Source organism: Meleagris gallopavo, chromosome 1 (genome assembly GCF_905368555.1).
Source record: "Meleagris gallopavo chromosome 1, MGAL_WU_HG_1.1, whole genome shotgun sequence".
NCBI classification, from domain to species: domain Eukaryota; kingdom Metazoa; phylum Chordata; class Aves; order Galliformes; family Phasianidae; genus Meleagris; species Meleagris gallopavo.
In genome coordinates this window covers 897,175-916,212 of record NC_139404.1, presented here as the reverse complement: position 1 = coordinate 916,212, position 19,038 = coordinate 897,175, and the positions used below count along the sequence as shown (strand labels likewise).

Here is a 19,038-nt window from a genome sequence, read left to right as displayed (position 1 = left end):
CCACAGGGCTGAGCAGAGAGATGGGACACATGGCCAAACCTACTGCAGAGCAGCACAGCCCTGGAGAAGCGCTTGTTGAGCCGGCGCTGCCTTCGTGTCTCTGGAGAGAGGCCGAGGACCTGCAGGCATCCCAGTGCTGTGGTTTGGAGAAAAAACTGCCCAGGAGAAGAAGAGATGAGGCTGTGCCCGCTGTGCTCCAGCCCTGTCCTGGGGGGCACGGGGCTGCTTCTTGGGCACTGTGGTCCTGGGTCCTCGTGCTGGTTCCTTGCTGAGTGCCACCCCATCACCTCCTGCATTCTCTTGCAGCGGACGATCTCGCTGGGTGCAGGGGACAGGCAAGTGATCCAGACACCCATCAATGACTCGCTTCCCGTCAGCAGCTGCAGTGTGGCTCTGCTCTTCCGGCAGCTCGGTGAGACTTTTCCCCACACCTCCTTCCCAGTGGGTCCAGTGCCAAAAGCAGCTCAGGGCTCAGCTCCAATTGGACAGCATTAGAGAGAGCTACCCTGGCTCTTCCCTCCTGCATGGGGCAGCAGTGTGCTAGCAGTGGGCAGGGGCAGAGATTGTAGAATCACTGAATCACAGCATGGCCTGGGATGGAAGGGACCTTAAAGATTACAGATCCGTAGAGTAGTTGGGTTGAAAGGGTCCTTACAGATCATAGGGTCATAGAATGATTGGATTGGAAGGGATCTCATAGATCACTGAGCCATGGAATGATTGGGTTGACAGAGACCTTATAGACCATAGAGCCATAGAGTAGTTGACTTGAAAGAGTCCTTACAGATCGTAGGATCATAGAATAATTGGATTGGAAAGGACCTTATAGACCACTGAGCCATAAAATGGTTGGGTTGGAAGGGACCCCTCAGCTCTACCCCTGCCCTGGGCTGGATCCCTCCCTCCAAGCTCAGGCTGCTCAGGGCCCCATCCACAGCCTTGGGCACCTCCAGTGACGGGGCACCCACAGCTCTGGACAACAGTGCCAGGGCTGCATCGCCTCTGGGTGAAACATTTCCCCCATATCTGACCCCATTTTCCCCTCTTCCAGTTTAAAGCCATTAAAGCCCTGTGTCCCATCGCTGTCTGCGTACAGAGCTGCCTTCCTCCTGCGTGTCAGCTCTGAAGGCTGCAGTGAGGTTTCCAAGTGCCTTTCCAAGGGATGGGGCTCCTCGGGTGCCCCCCTGGAGGGTGTCAGCTCCTCTGCTGTGCAAAATGTGGAGATGAGGAACAGGTTGTGAGGATCTGTCCTGGTGCACAGGAGGGGAACCCTCTTTCTGAGCACTGCTCTCTCCCTTCTCCCCAGGCATCACCAATGTGCTGTATCTCTTCTGTGCAGCGCTCACTGAGCACAAGATCCTGTTTCTTTCCAGCAGCTACCAGCGGCTCACCGATGCCTGCCGGGCTCTCCTTGCACTTATGTTCCCCCTTAAGTACAGGTGAGAGAAGAGCCTCAAGCCTCAGACTGAGCTGGGGCACTACCTGGGCTATCTGATACCCCTTTCTTCATAATTACCTGGGCAGTAATTATTTGTGCTGTACACATTGCTGGTGCAGGGAGGGCACTGTGAAGAGTTGTGCGTGGCTGCTCTCAGAGCTCCTTCCCTGGAGCCTTTTCTGTGTGCCACTGCATCATTGAGCCATAGAGTGGTTGAGTTGAAAAGGACCTTATAGATCATAGAGCTACTGAATGGTTGGGCTGGAAGGATCCTTAAAGATCACAGAACCATGGAATGATAGAGTGGTTGGGTTGGAAGGGTGTTGGTGACCAGGAGAGTGTTGTGGGCGTGGTGCTGGGCTGTGCTCCCCCAGGAGGGCAGGGAGCAGATGCTAGGTCCTGGCAGGGCTCAGCTGGCTGCAGCAATGCTCATCTCTTGTTGCAGTTTCACGTACGTACCCATCCTGCCTGCACAGCTCCTGGAGGTACTGAGCACGCCGACACCCTTCATTATCGGGGTCCACTCCATCTTCCAGTCGGAGACACAAGAGCTGGTGAGACCCCATGAGCTGGCAGCAAGGGAAGCAGTGGGATCACAGAACTCAGAGCCATGGGGGTGGGAAGGGACCTGTGTAGCTCCCCCAGTGCAGTGCCCCCATGCAGCTCCTCCCAGCAGCTGTACGCAGTGTCAGGCAGGTTTGGATCTCTGCACAGGAGACTCTCCCACCTCTCCGGGCAGCTGTGCCAGGGCTCTGCCATCATCACAGCACAGAGCTCTTCCTCACACTCACAAACAACTCCCTGGGCTCCAGTCGGTGCCCGCTGCCCCTTGTCCTGGTGCTGGGCACCACCAAACACAGCCCAGTCCCCTCCTTCTTACCCCCACTCTTCAGATATCCACCAGCACTGCTCAGACTCCCCTCAGCCTTCTCTCCTCCACGTGCACAGCCCCGCAGCTCTCAGCCTGTCCCCATCAGGAGCTGCTCCAGGCCTCCACCATCTCTGCACCTTCAGCTGGGCTCTCTCCAGCAGTTCCCAGTTTGCCTGGAACTGGGGAGCCCCACACTGGGCACAGTGCTGCAGCTGTGCCCCCCCCAGTGCAGAGCAGAGGACAGGAGCACCTCCCTGCCCTGCTGGCCACACTCTGTGCAGTGCAGCCAAGGGTCCCATTGGCCTTCTGGGCCACCAGGGCACACTGCTGGCTCACGGTCAGCCTGCTGTCCACCAGGATCCCCAGGTCTTTCCCCGCACAGCTCCTTTGCGGCAGCTCAGCCCCCAACATGTCCTGATGTGAGCAGCCACATCCCAAGCCCTGCTTCAGGCAGCAGCTGAGCACTCAGCTCACGCTCATGGTGCTGTGCTGGCTGCCAGCTCGGGCTGTGCTCCAGGCTGGCTGGGGCTGCTCTGCCTGGGTCAGGTCTCCGTTCCATGTCACAGCAGCTGGGTTAACTGAGGATTTGATTTTGAAGTTCAGCTGGCAGCGTTGGTCCAAGAAGCTGTGCTGGCACTTCAGCCTGACAGACTTTAGTGTAAAAACTGAATGAAATGAAAGCGTAATGAGCCTGATCTCAACTGAAACAAGCTTTTGTGCAACCTTCTGAGCAAACTGAACAGCGCCGTTCTGGTGAAGCAGGAAGGAGTCTGTGCTGGGGCTGATGTCAGTGTGTTCCCTGTGAGAGCTCACCCAGCTTGTCGTCTCCACAGCAGGCAGTGATGGGAACCCCTTACAGTTCATGTATCATGAGTGTTTGTGCATTTAATAGATAAAATAGCTGCTGAGGGCTGGAATGCTTGAGCTTGCAGTGGGCAGAGAGTAGACAGATTGTTGTTCCCCACATCCCCTCTCTTTGGCTGGGTTGTTTTTCTGTTAGTTCACCGTTACCAGCAGGAGGTGGTGGGCCGTGGCTTGGCGTTGTCTCACTCCTGTCTCACCCCTTTCAGCTGGATGTTGTTATCGCAGACCTGGATGGGGGCACAGTGAATGTCCCCGAGTGTGTGCACATCTCCCTGCTCCCTGAGCCTCTCCTTCAGCAGACCCGTGAAGCCCTCTCCATGGTAAGTGCCACAGCTGGGCTCTCCCAGCAATTCCTGTGTTGAACTGGGAAGCTCAGCACTGGGCATAGTGCTGCAGCTGTGCCCTCCCCAGGGCAGAGCAGAAGGGAGGAGCTCCCTGTCCTGTTGGCCATGCTCTATGCAGTGCACCCTGGGCTCCCATTGTCCTTCTTGGCCACCTGGGCACACTGCTGGCTCATGGTCAGCTTTTGGTCAGTTGTTGGTCAACCATTGGTCAACTGTTGGCCACAAGGACACCCAAGTCCTCCACAGAGCTCCTTTAAAGCACCTCTTTGTAATGCATTCCAGGGTCCCATTATCCTTCTTGGCCATCAAGGCACACTGCTGGTTCCTGGTCAGCTTTTGGTCCGTTGTTGGTCAACCATTGGTCAACTGTTGGTCGACCACAACGCCATTGGCCTCCCTGGCCACCAGGGCACAGTGCTGCCTCATGGTCATCCTGTTGGCCATGGTGGCCTCTGGTGCATGGCTGTGCTGTAGGGTTCATCTGCCAAAGGTTTCTGGGAATCGGGTGGCCGGGTTCCAGCCCTCGGGCAGGAAACAGCTGCAGCCCTGAAGTTGATTTGCTGGCTGTGAGAGCATTCCCAGCCTGCTGGCCCTACAGAGCGGGTGCTGGGACAGTGCAGCCAAATAGCAGCTGGAGAGAATGAGAATCATAGAATTGTAGAATGGTAGCGTGGGAAGAGACTGCAAAGCCCTCCAGCTCCAGTTCTGCCATGGTCTGGGTGCCCCCCACCAGCTCAGGCTGCTCAGGGCCCCATCCATGGCACCTGCAGGGATGGGGCATCCATGCTGCTCTCAAGGCAGGCTGTGTTAGGGCCTCAGCACACTGTGCCTGGCCATGGGCAGCTCCTGGCATGGCAGAAGCCTTTCCCATAGCTACCATTCACTGCAAGTCTGTCCATGGGCCCCTAAGAACACATCTGTGGGTCCTGCTGAGCTTCTGGGGAATGCAGCTTCGTGTTTTCCAACTGTGAGCACAGATCCCCATAGCCTGAATGTGCCTTATGCCTGTCTGCAGGTCTTGGACCCGGAGCTGGAGGTGGCAGATCTGGCATTCCCCCCTTCTACGATTTCTGCTTCATCTCTCAAAATGCAGGTGGGTGAAATGGGGGCACACAGGGCCTCGAGAAGCAGAGAGCCCAGGCACGAGGCTGCAATCTCTGCCGAGCACCCAGCACCCTTCTCTGGGACGGGAGCTCCACAAGTGGCCACCAGGGCTACAAGAGCTCCTTGCAGGACTACAAGAGCTCCTTCCTGCATGCATGTGATCTCAGAGATGCTGGGAAGGGGAGAGCACTGGAGATCTATCTCCCACCTCCTCTATTCTTTAGAAGGTCCCTGAATTTCCTGCCCTGCTCAGCAGAGGCTGATCCTGGCACGTGATTGTGATCCCTTTGCCCCGTGAGCCCTTTGTCCTCCTGACTGCATTGTCCATCCCTTTGCACAGGACAAGGAGATCCGGGCTGTCTTCCTCCGCTTGTTTGCACAGCTGCTGCAGGGCTATCGTTGGTGTCTGCACATCATCCGCATCCATCCTGAGCCCGTCATCCGCTTCCACAAGGTATGGCCTGGATGTGGGCACAGGCCTGGCCCTGCTGCCAGCATTGGTGCTGGGAGGGAGCCAGCATAGAGCAGGATCACACTCCTGCAGCTTCTCTGCTCCAAGGCCTCGTGGCCACGTCACAGAACAGTTCTTCACACTGCCCCGCGTGGCCGTGGGATGACTCTTTTTGAAGTGGGTTGCACTGAGGTCAGGGAGAGAGAATGCGTGGAAAGGGTCGCATAAATATAGCTGTGTCTGGAAGTAAAATCCTGTGCTTCCAGCAGGTGGTTTCTGCACCACTGCCAGCTCCACCTGCATCCCTTGTTTGTCCTTGAGTGTCCCAAGGTTGTGTGGATCAGATGCCATTTCCCTGTTTATGCCCGAGCACAGTGCAGCTGGGGCTGTGTGCCTCCTGGGCTGAGACACGGCTTTTCCCCATGCCTGGAGACAGGAAGCAAGACCCGGGGAGAGGAAACAGCAGCGCCTTGGGGCTGTTGGCAAAGCCAAGGCAGAAGAGGAGGAAAATATGGGAGGTGTTGGGGTTCTGTGGAGGAAATCTAACTCAGCAGAAGGCAACGGGAGCAGAGGGATGCGAGCTCAGCGTGGCCATGGCATCAGCTCCTGTCCTGATGGTACCACGCTTCCCCCTTGCAGGCAGCCTTCCTGGGGCAGAGGGGGCTGACGGAAGATGACTTCCTCACCAAGGTGCTGGAGGGCATGGCCTTTGCTGGCTTTGTGACAGAGAGGGGAGCCCCATACCGCTCCATCGACCTCTTCGATGAGGTGAGCGCTCCTCTGGGGCTGGGGGCTGCTGGGGATGGGGGATGGAGGCTGCTGGGGATGGTGGCTGCTAAGAATGGGGGATGGGGGCTGCTGGGGATGGTGGCTGCTGAGAATGGGGGATAGAGGCTGCTGGGGATGGGGGATGGAGGCTGCTGGGGCTGGGGGCTGCTGAGGATGGGGAATGGAGGCTGCTGGGGTTGGGGGCTGCTGAGGATGAAGGATGGAGGCTGCTGGGGATGGAGGCTGCTGGGGATGAAGGCTGCTGAGGATGAAGATTGGAGGCTGCAGGGAATGGGGGATGGAGGCTGCTGGGGATGGAGGCTGCTGGGTATGGGGGCTGCTGAGGATGAAGATTGGAGGCTGCAGGGAATGGGGGATGGAGGCTGCTGGGGATGAAAACTGCTGGGGATGGGGGTTGCTGAGGATGAAGGTTGGAAGCTGCTGGGGATGGAAGCTGCTTAGGTTGGAGGCTGCTGAGGATGAGGGATGGAGGCTGCTGGGGATGGAGGCTGCTGAGGATGGAGGCTACTGAGGATGAGGGATGGAGGCTGCTGGGGATGGAGGATGGAGGCTGCTGGGGATGGGTGATGGAGGCTGCTGGGGATGGAAGCTGCTGAGGATGGAGGCTACTGAGGATGAGGGATGGAGGCTGCTGGGGATTGGGGATGGAGGCTGCGGGGGATGGAGGTGCTGAGGATGAGGGATGGAGGCTGCTGGCGATGGAGCCAGGGAATCGTAGGATGCTGGATCCTGCCCAGCAGGCAGCTGCTCCTCTCACCCATCTCTTCTTCCAGCTTGTTGCTTATGAAGTGAAGCGCATGCGTGCAGAAGAGGGGAACAAGCAGAAAATATTGCGGCACATTAAGGAGCTGGCAGAGAAACTTTACAAAAATGTGAGTGCAGAAGGGGAACCTGCTCTGACGGGAGGGCTGGGAGAACCTGGCTGAGAGCCCATGTCCATCTGTCCTTCCTCCACTCATGTTACTGTAACTGGTGCTGGAAACACTGTTATGGAAACTGCTGCTGGACCCCAGGGTGTCTGCCTGGCCTCAGCCTCTCCCTCGCTTCCTGAGTGGAGGTATTCCTGTTTTTAGTGGTCTGGGCATTAGGCACTTCCTTCCCCTTGTTCTGGAGCAGCTGCTGCCCATGCTGACTGGCCTGGGGTGCCCTTGGCTATCCCAGCCCTGAGCTCCTGAGGGCTTTTTGCTCTTCACTGTGTGCTCAGTGTGCTGTCCCTGCGGCTCCTGAGAGCAGAGTACGATGGTACTGTGAGCCGACAGCCTGCCCTCAGCACTGCTAGGTTCTGAGGGCTGCAAAGTGCTGCTGGGAGAGGAAAGGAGCACAGGCTGCTGAGAGATGCCCCTATGAGCCTGCGGGATGATACACGACTTCCTTGTGGCTGAAAAGAAACTCTCTTTGCTGTGCCAGGAGAACCCATACCCTGCCGTGACCATGCACAAGGTGCAGAAGCCCACAGAAGGCTGTCATCTGCGCCTGCACCAGAAGCCCTTCCCACGTTTGGATGAGGGCACAGTGCAGTGGATCATCGATCAGGCCACAGCCAAGCTACAGACAGCTCCTCCAGCTGTGAAAGCAGAGAAGAAGTGCATGGTGCCCTCAGGCCCCCCCATTGGTACGTGTGCTCAGACCCACCTCATCCTTCTCTCCTCCATGTGCACAGCCCTGGGGCTCTCAGCCTGTCCCCAGCAGGAGCTGCTCCAGGCCCTCACCATCTCTGCACCCTCAGCTGGGCTCTCTCTTCCCAGTCTGCCTGGAACAGGGGAGTCCCGCACTGGGTGCAGTGCTGCAGATGTACCCCCCCAGTGCAGAGCAGAAGGCAGGAGCACCTCCCTGCCCTGCTGGCCATCTCCTGTGCCACGTGTTGGCCTTCTGAGCCACCAGGGCACACTGCTGGCTCATGATCAACATGTGGTCAGTCATTGGTCAGCCTGTTGGACCCTCAGGTTCTCCTCTGCAGAGCCCTTTTGCAGCAACTCATCCCCAATCTGTCCTGATGCTGTAGTTGTTCCTCCCCAGGTGCAGGACTCTATTCTTGCCCTTGTATTTTTGGGTAGTGCCATCATCTCAGCATCACTGTCCCCGTTAACCTCTCCCCTTCTGGCTGCTCAGAGGTCCCTCAACTCCATCAGCCAGCATGAGAGGACTGCTGAAGTCCCTTTAGTGTCCTCCCACAGCACTGCCTGTGTGGAGCATTGGGGAACCCATTCTTCCACTCCCTGGGCTGAGATCCTGCCCTGCCTGAACCACATCACTTCTCTCTCCAGCAGCCATCATGGAGCGTAATGGCAACGCCTTGGCCAACAGCGCCCGCCGCCTGGAGGTGGTTCGGAACTGCATCTCCTATGTCTTTGAGAACAAGATGTTAGAAGCCAAAAAGGTGAGGAGGGCTCCCGAGAAGCAGGCAGCCACCAGCTGGTGGTGAGGGTTTTCTGCTTCTCCTCCATGGCATTGCTTGCTTGTATCTAGATCTCTGCCAGGCAGCTCTGTTTCCATGCCCACATGTCCTCTGGGCACTGTTCCTCCTTCTTGTGTCCCTGGGTTCCTGGCTGCTCACCCCACTGCAGGGTCTGTCCTGTGGGGGTGGCTGAGCCTGGAGCTCAGGGGCTGTGCTACAGCTGCCCAGATGCTGTGGACCACGCTGTTTTGATCCATGTGTGACAGCACAGTGTCAGCCAACACAGCCAGGGCTGGGTGCCCCTCCTCCACCTCTCCTTGAGGGTTGACTCTGACTTCAGGAGCTCATCCGGTCCCCATCTTTCCCTGCAGTTATTCCCTGCTGTGCTGCGTGCCATGAAAGGCCGAGCGGCCCGGCACTGCCTGACCCAGGAGCTGAATCTGCACGTGCAGCAGAACCGTGCCGTGCTGGACCACCAGCAGTTCGACTTCATCGTCCGTATGATGAACTGCTGCTTGCAGGTAGGGAAGGAGAGCATCACCCAGTGTGGGAGAAAGTGTGGGGTGGGAGTGGGAACAGACCTGGGCATCCTGAAGTGGATCCTCCTGTAAGCTCTGCTCTTTTCCCCAGGACTGCACGGCCATGGATGAGCATGGGATTGCAGCCGCGCTCCTGCCACTGGTCACCGCTTTCTGTCGAGTGAGTATCTGCAGTGTCCCAGTGTCTGGTGTGGCCCTCACAGCCTCAGAACTCCTTGGAGGCTGCAGAGACTGAGTTAGGGGCAGATTGTCCCCTCTGTGCTTCTTGAGGTGTGGAATCCTGACCAGTATCTTCCAGCCATGCACAAGCTTGGCTGAGCTGAAACACCTGGGGAAAAGCTGCTTAGAACTGGGGATGCTCTCACGTATCAATCAGGCTGGGCTGAGATTACAGTTATCTAGGTTTGAAAAACCCTTCTGTATTATCAAATCCAACCACCAAGCTGACCTACCAAGTCCCATCACAAAACTGCGTCCCTTAGTGCTGTGCCTGCACGTCCCTTAAATGTCTGCAGGGATGGGGACTCCACCACAGCCCCAAGCAGCACATTGCAATGCTTGATAAGATTCTGCCTTCCAAAAAGCATCTGTAGCATGAGGCCCTCAGGGTTGGTGCTGAGCAAACCTGAGAAGTGTTTGCAAGGATTGCTTGGAGGAGCTGTGGTGCTGGTGTCCCTCCTGCGTGTCCAAGGGTGTGCTGCCTTTCTCAGCAGCAGGAGAGAGCAAGAATGATCTGGAGAGGAGAGGCTGGCACAAGAGCTGCGTTCAGATAAAACTCTTCTATCCATCTTCTGCTTCCTCAGAAACTGAGCCCAGGCATCACGCAGTTTGCCTACAGCTGTGTGCAGGAGCACGTGGTGTGGACCAACATCCAGTTCTGGGAAGCTATGTTCTACAGTGATGTGCAGAACCACATCCGAGCCTTGTACCTGGACAGCAGTGAGGAGAACCACACAGATGAGGTGAGTGGGGGCAGCCGGGTTCCTGCAGAGCAGCTGCGTGGGGGCAGCTCTCCCTTTATGTCTGTGGGATGGATGGGGTACTGGAAGCAGCCCGAGGGACTGCATCCTGGCATTGGGAGAGCCCTGTGAAGGCTGGCTCTCCTGTCCACGCAGATCTCTGACATTCATTCCATCTCCTTCAGGAGAGCACGGAGGAACCCCAGGAAGCCAGGTCTGCCCTTGAGATAGCATCAGAGCAGCTGAGACTGTGGCCCACCATGAGCCGAGAGAAGCAGCAGGAGCTGATCCAAAAGGAGGAGAGCACAGTTTTCAGCCAGGCCATCCACTACGCCAACCGCATGAGCTACCTGCTGCTGCCTCTGGACACCAGCAAGAACCGCCTGCTGCGCAGCTCCGGGCTGGGCGATGTGGAGAGCGTCAGCAACAGCTTTGTCACCAACAGGTCAGGAGGGCTGGAGGACTGCAGGGGGAGTGAGCAGCCCAATCTGGGACTTGGGGCTCCTTGGAGCATCCAGATTATTTGTCTGCGAGTTGGGAACAGTGAAAGTTGCACTGCCCAGGGCAGGAGTGGAAGCTCCTTTGGGTTTGGGTTCATCTCAAGAGAGGGGTCTCCCCTGGGCTCTCCTGCGTGGACGGGGCCCTCCTGCTCTGGGTTATGACAATGGAGAGGAGCACTCTGAGCTAACTGCTCTCTCCTGCATGGCAGCATCGCTGGCAGCGTGGCCGAGAGCTACGACACGGAAAGTGGATTTGAGGATGCTGAAAGCTCAGATGTGGCCAACTACGTGGTGCGGTTCATCAACCGCTTCGTGGACAAAGTCTGCACTGAGAGTGGAGTCACCAACGAGCACCTGAAGGGGCTGCACGTCATGATCCCTGGTAATGGGCCTTGCAGCAGTGCTGGGGCTGGGTGGTTCCACCGGGGGTCCCCATTAGCTCTGGGGGCTGTACAGGAGGGGCTCTGGAAGAGGCGGTGGGGATGCCACGAGGTGGAGCCCAGGTGATTTGTGGGACAGCTCATGGTCTCTGATTGCGTGTTTGTCCACAGATATCGTGCAGATGCACATAGAGACACTGGATGCTGTGCATAGGGAGAGCAAGAGGCTTCCTCCCATCCAGAAGGTACTGACCTGACGTGTGACGCTGCGGGGGAATGTTCTGGTGCTGTTCTTCCAGTCTTCAGAAACCTGAACTCCTCATTTTACACCCCTGTAGCCAAAGCTGCTGCGCCCCAACCTGTTGGTGGGTGAGGAGTGTGTGATGGAGGGGCTGCGTGTGTACCTCATGCCCGACGGGCGGGAGGAAGCCGCCGGGGGGAATATTGGTGGTCCACCTCTTCTCCCTGCGGAAGGAGCCATCTTCCTCACCACGTACCGCATCATCTTCAAAGGCACTCCCACAGACCCCCTGGGTAAGGATCATGCATGCACCACATCCTCTGTCCGTGTGGGCTGGTGGTGTCTGGGGAGGAGGTAGCCAGAAGCTGTCCTGGAGCAGTGGCTGCAACTTGCCTTGCTGGAGGAGTCACCTCTGAGGGCCTTGGGTGCAAGACCACAGCACTGGCTGGGGGCTTTGGGGTTCCTTCCAACCCAACCTTCCTATGGTTCTGTAGTCTGTAAGGTCCCTTCCAAACCAACCACTCTATGGCTCTGTTATCTATAAGGACCCATCCAACCCAACCATTTTGTCCTTCTACCTTCCATGATCTTCAAGGACTCTTCCAACCCAACCCAACTCAACCCAACTGTTCTATGGTTCTATGATCTGTAATATCCCTTCCAACTCAACCATTCTATGGCTCTGTTGTGTATAAGGACCCATCCAGCCCAACTATTTTGTCCTTCTATTTTCTATGATCTTCAAGGGCTCTTCCAACCCAACTTAACCCAACCATTCTATGGTTCTCTGATCTATAAGGTCCCTTCCAACACAAGCCATTCTATTATTCAATGGCTGTAATGATTTATAAGGTACCTTTCAACCCAAGCCATTATGTGATTCTATGATCCTTAAGATTCCCTTCTACCTAAGCCATTCTGTGGTTCTTTGTAGATGATATTTTCATCATGCCCATCATAGGTTGCATCTCCATGGCCTGGCTGTAATTTCTCTAACCTGATTCTGGCCCTCTCATCCTATGGGACTGTCTGGTGGGGGTGTCTCAGAGTGGCAGTGGGATGTGGCTAACTTGTTCCCGTTCTTCTACCCAGTGGGGGAGCAGGTGGTGATCCGATCCTTCCCCATCTCCTCACTGACCAAAGAGAAGAAGATCAACATCCAGGCCCAGGTGGATCAGTTCATTCAGGAGGGTCTGCAGCTGCGCTCATGCACATTCCAGGTGAGACTGTTTGGGATGGCAGGGACCAAAGGCAGCCTCAGAGACAGGTGGTGGAACCTGAGGGCCCCTTGCAGATGAGGGCTGTGGACCTGGTGCAGGACCAGCTGTAGTCCTCTTGTAGGAACAGCATCTTGTTGGTTAGCTGGGGGCTGCTTTCCAGCTCCTATGGGGCTGTTGGAACTGTACTCTGGGAACACCACAGCAACAGCATGTGGGGGCTGCGCTCCTGGGGGACAGTGGGGCAGCCTCCCTGCCTGTGGCCATCACTTCTGGCCAGGATCTGAGCTGTGCCCAGTGGGAAGAACAGGAGGAGGATGCTCTCTACTTTCTCTCAAGCCTGCTCTCTGCTTGCCCCCACAGCTGCTGAAGATTGCCTTTGATGAGGAGGTGGCTTCAGACAGCGCCGAGGTCTTCAGGAAGCACCTGCACAAGCTGCGTTACCCCCAGCATGTGCACGGCACCTTCGCCTTCACTGTGGGCCAGTCTCCCAAGCAAGCCATGCAGCCCAAGGCCAAGGAGAAGAACCCCTCGCTCAGGTATGTGTGCAGCAAATCAGGGAGAGCAGCTCACAGGACATGCTCGGCCCTCGCGGGTGCTGCTGGGGTTCTCTTCTCCCTCCTCCAGCAGGGAAGCACCAGACACAGGCTCCTGGGCAGGAGCGAGGGGTCGCAGAGCTTGCACAGGATCTCTGCTTACCTTTGGGTTTTTCCACGGAGGGGAGCAGCAGTCCCTGGGAAGCATGCTGTGCATTCAGCAGCTCTCCCTGCACAGCTGCCTGGGCTAAAGCAGAAGGAGGGAGAGACATCTCAGTGAGCACAGGAGCGCGGTCCCTGCTCTGCCAAAGGATGGGGAGTGCTGTGGGGCCGTGGAAGCTCTGTTGTGCTGCCATGGGGTCAGCTCCCGCGCTCGGTGGCCAGGGAAACCTCTGCTGTGGCGCTGGGCTCTGGGTGCTGCGGTGTTGGCGCTTGCTGTGCCCGCAGTCTGAGCTTCTGTCCGTGTGTTTGTGACTCAGCTCCCAGCAGGTGACCGATATGTTCCAGGGCCTGACAGTGGGGGTCATGTCCCTCGGGCACCTTGGCCATTCGACCACGTAAGATGCCTTCACCTCTGGGCGCGAGCTTGCGAGGTGGCATTGGCTCAGGCTGCAGCCTTCACTGCTCCTGGGGTTTCTTCTCACCTGCTCTGCATGATGCCTGGGCTGCGGGTCGGTCACGCCGGGATTGCCTTTCTACAGGCTGCGTGTTATGTTCAGGCTTGGGGCCTCAGGAGCAGCCGTCCGGGTGCCCCAGGACGTGCTCAGGGAACTGTGCTTCTTTCCACTAACCTCTAGAGGCCACGAGAGCTGCGGGGCCCAGCTCCTGGCCTGGGCACAGCCCTAGGTCTTGATACCAGCTCCATCACCACCCCACAGGTCTACTTCCAGCTGTGCCCCACAATGTCTGCAGGTCTTCTTCCTCTGGTTACTAAGCACTCCTACTTGAAACCTGCCTCAGAACATGGCAAATTGTTCTTAGGACAGTGTTACTTCTCAGTCCCAATGTTTTTCTTCCCTTGATAAGTTTAGGGAGCAGTTGGATTCCTCATGGTCTGCTTTGCAAAGCAAAGGAAGTCACCTGGTAGTCTAGAGGTGAATTACTGGAAATCTGAGCATCAGATAAGATGTTAACCCTGGGCTGGAGTCAGCCATTCCCTTACTTCTCCTTCACTTGTTTCTCTTGGAGCTCCCTGAGATGGTTATGACGTGCCTGTGGCCCTGCACACACTCAGACCATTTTACCTTCAGGGGGATGTGTTCAAGAGCTCTGCTTCGACCACGCATCCTAAGCACCTGCATGATTTTGAAGATTTCTCTTCCATGCCTTCTCTGTTCTGCCTCTGGCAGATGAAGGGGTTCTCAGATAAAGGAATTCTCCATGTTGGGGGCGCTGAGGCACTGGACTGGGCAGCCCAGAGAAGTTGAGGATACCCCAACTGGGGAAATGTTGGAATTGGGCTGGAAGGGGATACTCGTTGTTGGAAGTGTTTGGGTTGGATTGGAGGGGGATACCCCACTGTTGGAAGTGATGGACTTGGGTTTGAAGGGGATATCCCATATTTGTAAGTGTTGGAGTTGGGTTGGAAGTGTTAAGAGTAGGGTTGGAAGGGAATAACCCATAGTTGGAAGTGTTAGGAGTAGGGTTGGAAGAGAATGACCCATAGTTGGAAGTGTTGGACTAGGGTTGGAAGGGTATAGTTCATTACTGAAAGTATTGGAGTTGGGTTGGATGGGGTTACCCCATAGTTGGAAGTGTTGGAGTTGGGTTGGAAGTGTTAGGAGTTGGATTGGAAGGGGATACCCCATTGCTGGAAGTACTGAAGTTGGGTTGGAAGGGGATACTTCATCACTGGAAGTGTTGGAGTTGGGTTGGATGGGACCTTGGACAACCTGGTCTAGTGGCACGTGGGCTGGACTGGAAGATCCTTAAGGTCCCTTCCAACACAAACCATGCTGTGGTTCTCTGATTACCCAGGGCAGTAACAGATAGAGGTGTTTGAGAGCTCAGATGTAGTAGTGCAGGTGTCGTATCCCAGGATGCTGCTCGCTCCATGGGATGCTGCTGTGGGCCCAGCCCAGCCTGTTGGCTTTATCTGGGGTTTGGAGCCCCATGGAGCACACTCCCCTGGTGCCAGGACCTGCAGGTGACATCTCCCCTCCGGTGGCGTTGACTGAGGCTGCAGATGGTGGTCGGGGTGCTCTCATCTCTGCTTTGCTCTGGGTGTCACCGCGGGTGTTTTTCTAACCACCAGGATCTGCTGCAGTACTGGGCTGCAGCCATGCACGGGTCTCGGCCATCCTCAGCCTCTTCTCCTCTTCCAGGACGCTCTCCAAAAACCTGGTGAAAAATGCCAAGAAAACCATCGGCCGCCAATATGTGACACGCAAGAAATACACACCGCCTGCCTGGGAGCAGCGCAGCAGCCAGCACTTCCCGGAGGACAACGAGGATGAGATCTCAGGTTTGGAGCATTCCAAAGGGAGGGAGCAGATGGGTGGATGCTGGGGAGGGGAAAGCTCTTGGAGGGAACAGGGAGCAGGAATGGGAGAATGCCCTATGCAGAGCATTGCCACGGTGGACAAAGGAGGGGTGACTGATGTCACCTACCTGGAGTTGTGCGAGGCTTTTGACGTTGGAGCAGATGGCCTTTAAAGGTTCCCTCCAACTCAAACCATTCTTTGATCATCTGTGCCAGGCCTGACCTAGACCCCCATTGTCTCTGCAGTGTCCGAGGAGATGGACAGGAGCACTTTGACCCCCACCACAACCATCAGACCCTCGGAGAAGATGACCATCAACCACTTGGTGGAGCGTGCCTGCTGCCGTGACTACCAACGCCTGGGGCTGGGCACACTCAGCAGCAGCCTCACACGTTCCAAGAATGAACCCTTCCGCATCTCCACGGTGAACCGCATGTACGCCATTTGTCGGAGGTGAGCCCAACCACGAGCCAGGAGAGTGTGCTGGTAGCCAAGGTAGCCAGTGGTGTCCTGGTTGACCAACAGTTGACCAACAGTTGACCAGTGGTTGACCAAAAATTGACCAGGAGCTGTCTCTGTACCCTTTCGGCCAAGAAGGCCAATTGGACAGTGGAGTGCATTGCAAAAAGCTGCTTGGAAGGAGCTCTGTGGAGGACTTGGGTGTCCTGGTGGCCAACATTTGGCCAATGGTTGACCACACGTTGACCATGAGCCAGCAGTGTGCCCTGGTGGCCCATAAGGCCAATTGGACCATGGAGTGCATTGTAAAGAGTTGGTTGGAAGCTCTGTGGAGGACTTGGGTGTCCTGGTGGCCAACAGTTGGCCAATGGTTGACCACATGTTGACCATGAGCCAGCAGTGTGCCCTGGTGGCCCATAAGGCCAATTGGACCATGGAGTGCATTGTAAAGAGTTGGTTGGAAGCTCTGTGGAGGACTTGGGTGTCCTGGTGGCCAACAGTTGGCCAATGGTTGACCACATGTTGACCATGAGCCAGCAGTGTGCCCTGGTGGCCAAGAAGGCCAATTGGACCATGGAGTGCATTGTAAAGAGTTGGTTGGAAGCTCTGTGGAGGACTTGGGTGTCCTGGTGGCCAACAGTTGGCCAATGGTTGACCACATGTTGACCATGAGCCAGCAGTGTGCCCTGGTGGCCAAGAAGGCCAATTGGACCATGGAGTGCATTGTAAAGAGTTGGTTGGAAGCTCTGTGGAGGATTTGGGTGTCCTGGTGGCCGACAGTTGGCCAATGGTTGACCACACGTTGACCATGAGTCAGCAGTGTGTCCTGGTGGCCCATAAGGCCAATTGGACCATGGAGTGCATTGTAAAGAGTTGGTTGGAAGCTCTGTGGAGGACTTGGGTGTCCTGGTGGCCAACAGTTGGCCAATGGTTGACCACACGTTGACCATGAGCCAGCAGTGTGCCCTGGTGGCCCATAAGGCCAGTGGGACCCCAGAGCGTGGCCAGCAGGACAGGGAGGTTCTCCTGCCCTCTGCTCTGCCCTGGCAAGGGCACAGGTATGTTCAGCACTGCTCCCTGCAGCTCAGCTCTCTCCTGCAGTTACCCCGGGCTGCTCATCGTGCCGCAGAGCATCCAGGACAACACCATCCAGCGCATCTCTCGCTGTTACCGCCAGAACCGCTTCCCCGTGGTGTGCTGGCGCAACTCCCGCACCAAAGCCGTGCTGCTACGCTCGGGGGGGCTGCATGGGAAGGGTGTCGTGGGCCTCTTCAAGTCACAGAATGCTCCCACTGCAGGTACCCATCCCCTCACCCCATCCTGGAGCAGTGCCCCATCCCTTCCTGCTGCCCCGGCGGTGCGGTGACGCTGCCTGCTTTCCCCCAGGCCCCTCGCAGACGGACTCCACCAGTTTGGAGCAGGAGAAATACCTGCAGGCTGTCATCAACTCCATGCCCCACTACGCTGACGCCGGCGGGCGTAACACGCTCAGTGGCTTCACCTCTGCTCACATGAGCAGTGCAGGTGAGTGGGATCGGCTCGGGGGCTGCGGGAGGCTCCTGCCCAGGGACCCCCGGGGTCTGGTGCGTCCCAGAGCCGGAGCTGCTGGGTCCCACATCCATGGAATCAGCTCTGTGGAGCAGCTCCCTAAGGCCGGAGGTGGGGATGGAGTTTAGGGAACCCATTGGCCCTACATCTGGGAGCTCCAGGTTGAATCCTGATCCGGGGAGGGTGGGCTGGGGTGGGGCAGACCCCGAAGCCAAGCTCTTGCACCCAAGCAGCAGCGCGGGGTCTGGCGCAGGATGCTGTGGTAAGTGTTGTGTCCCATGCTGTCTGAGCGGCTCTGGCCACGCTCCATTATCATCCATTGCCAGTCCCTGCCATCCCACCCCATCGTTGCTGCACTGAGGCCAAAGGGATCGTGGGAGCACCCGCCAAGGGGCTCCCTGCTGCAGGAGGAAAGCGAAAAGGGAATTGTGGTCACAGAGGGATGGTGCTGGGGTTTGGAGAAGCACCGGGTGGTTCACCCGGTCCAAAGTGCCTGCAGAGTTGCTGGGGCAGGGCTGCTGGGGCAAAGCTGCTGAGGCAGAGCTGCTGGTGCTGAGGTCTCTGGGTGCTGTTGTGCTGTGGCTCCTGCTTGGTGGCCCCTGGTGCAGCCCCACGCTGTCCCGCTTGCCGCTGGATTCTTTCCATGCCCCTTCCCCTCTGAATTGAGGGGAAGCACAGCAAGGAGGGTCCCGCAGCGTGCAGGCTGGGAGCTGACGTTCTGTTGGTGCTGCAGATTTCTCCGACAAGAGGCAGCCTAAGCTGGGATCGCTCATGAAGCAGGTGATGGGAGGGAAGGACGAAGGGCCCGGTACTATTAGCCGTGGAGGTGAGGACGTGCGGGTGAGCGCTGCCTCCCGGGCAGCAGCTGTAGAGTAGATGCTCCCCCCTGTGCTCCCCCAGAGCTTCAGGGTGTGGGGCAGCTGCAGGGCGGGCGGGAGGGACCGTCTGCAGCCCCCACGTGCCATCTCCATCCCATTCCTATGTGCCATCTCCATCCCATACCCGTCTCCATCTCATCACCCCCCCTCCCTTCCACCCATACCTACCCAGCAAGGGAGCGTTGGTTCCGCTCCTCTCCGCCCTCTCTGAGGCCGCTTTCATCCTGTGCTCCCAGGGCTGGGTCACAGAGCCAGGGTCATCACCCTGTCCACCCCCAAGTGCGTGTCGCCGAAGGGCCGCGAGTCGCCCCGAGGTAGGGACCCGCCGGGCGTTAACCCCGCCGGCTGCTAACCCACCGACTGACCCACACCCCCCACACACCACTAACAACACCCAGTAACACCATAACTGCACCACCCGAGCGCGGTGCCGGCGGTAAGTACTGCCCCACACCGCCCTGCAGGTTTGCTTTGGGCTCTGCACACTTCTGGGTGGCGGCGGTGAAGGAGAGGGGCTGGCTGCAGGGCATGGCATCAGCACGGGGCACTCCCTGCACAGCACCCAGCAGAGAGAGGAGCGAAAGCAAACCTGCACCAAACCTCGCATGCGTCCCATGGGTGCTGGCCTGTGGTTGGAGTGCTTGGCCATCACTCCACGGAGAGCTGCTCACCCATCCGGGTGGCCCCAAACCTCCCGTTTGTGGGACCCCCCCAGTGACAGCAGCTGTCCTGCAGGCAAATGGGGCAGCATCCGGGCCAGTGGGCGTATGAGCAGCTATGCCCTGAATGTGGAGATTGGCTCACGGCTGGCTGGGAAGGACCTGCTGGGTGCCCAGCACAACGGTGCGCCCGCCGAGGCCAGCTTCCTGCGTCAGCACCGCGCCTCGCTCTACATCATCGGGGACAAGTCACAGCTGAAGGTACCTCCTGAAAGGACGTTGTGGCAAGGGGGGTCGGCCTCTGCTCCCAGGGATGAGAGGGGATGGGATCACGGTGCACTGGGGAGGATCAGGTTGGAGATTGGGAACGATCTCAGCACTGG

At 57.5% G+C, this 19,038-nt stretch overlaps 1 protein-coding gene across 8 annotated transcripts in view; it reads left to right on the top strand.

Moving 5' to 3' along the window:
* Positions 1-19,038, top strand: part of SBF1 (SET binding factor 1) — a 60,042-nt gene that overhangs the window by 34,203 nt on the left and 6,801 nt on the right. Inside the window, exons 6-32 of one of the 8 annotated variants that reach the window (XM_085240287.1) lie at positions 307-412; positions 1,307-1,439; positions 1,884-1,992; positions 3,380-3,493; positions 4,533-4,610; positions 4,962-5,075; positions 5,712-5,840; positions 6,635-6,733; positions 7,269-7,473; positions 8,126-8,238; positions 8,628-8,777; positions 8,887-8,955; positions 9,599-9,757; positions 9,940-10,199; positions 10,464-10,636; positions 10,806-10,879; positions 10,973-11,168; positions 11,968-12,095; positions 12,456-12,631; positions 13,108-13,185; positions 14,953-15,092; positions 15,357-15,564; positions 16,672-16,868; positions 16,957-17,094; positions 17,852-17,944; positions 18,233-18,310; positions 18,732-18,916. In XM_085240287.1, coding sequence (XP_085096413.1) covers positions 307-412; positions 1,307-1,439; positions 1,884-1,992; positions 3,380-3,493; positions 4,533-4,610; positions 4,962-5,075; positions 5,712-5,840; positions 6,635-6,733; positions 7,269-7,473; positions 8,126-8,238; positions 8,628-8,777; positions 8,887-8,955; positions 9,599-9,757; positions 9,940-10,199; positions 10,464-10,636; positions 10,806-10,879; positions 10,973-11,168; positions 11,968-12,095; positions 12,456-12,631; positions 13,108-13,185; positions 14,953-15,092; positions 15,357-15,564; positions 16,672-16,868; positions 16,957-17,094; positions 17,852-17,944; positions 18,233-18,310; positions 18,732-18,916 — 3,702 coding nt within the window. The remainder of the gene's footprint in view (positions 1-306; positions 413-1,306; positions 1,440-1,883; positions 1,993-3,379; positions 3,494-4,532; positions 4,611-4,961; positions 5,076-5,711; positions 5,841-6,634; positions 6,734-7,268; positions 7,474-8,125; positions 8,239-8,627; positions 8,778-8,886; positions 8,956-9,598; positions 9,758-9,939; positions 10,200-10,463; positions 10,637-10,805; positions 10,880-10,972; positions 11,169-11,967; positions 12,096-12,455; positions 12,632-13,107; positions 13,186-14,952; positions 15,093-15,356; positions 15,565-16,671; positions 16,869-16,956; positions 17,095-17,851; positions 17,945-18,232; positions 18,311-18,731; positions 18,917-19,038) is intronic. The other 7 variants (XM_085239922.1, XM_085239974.1, XM_085240095.1 and 4 more) reach the window with 7 other exon arrangements.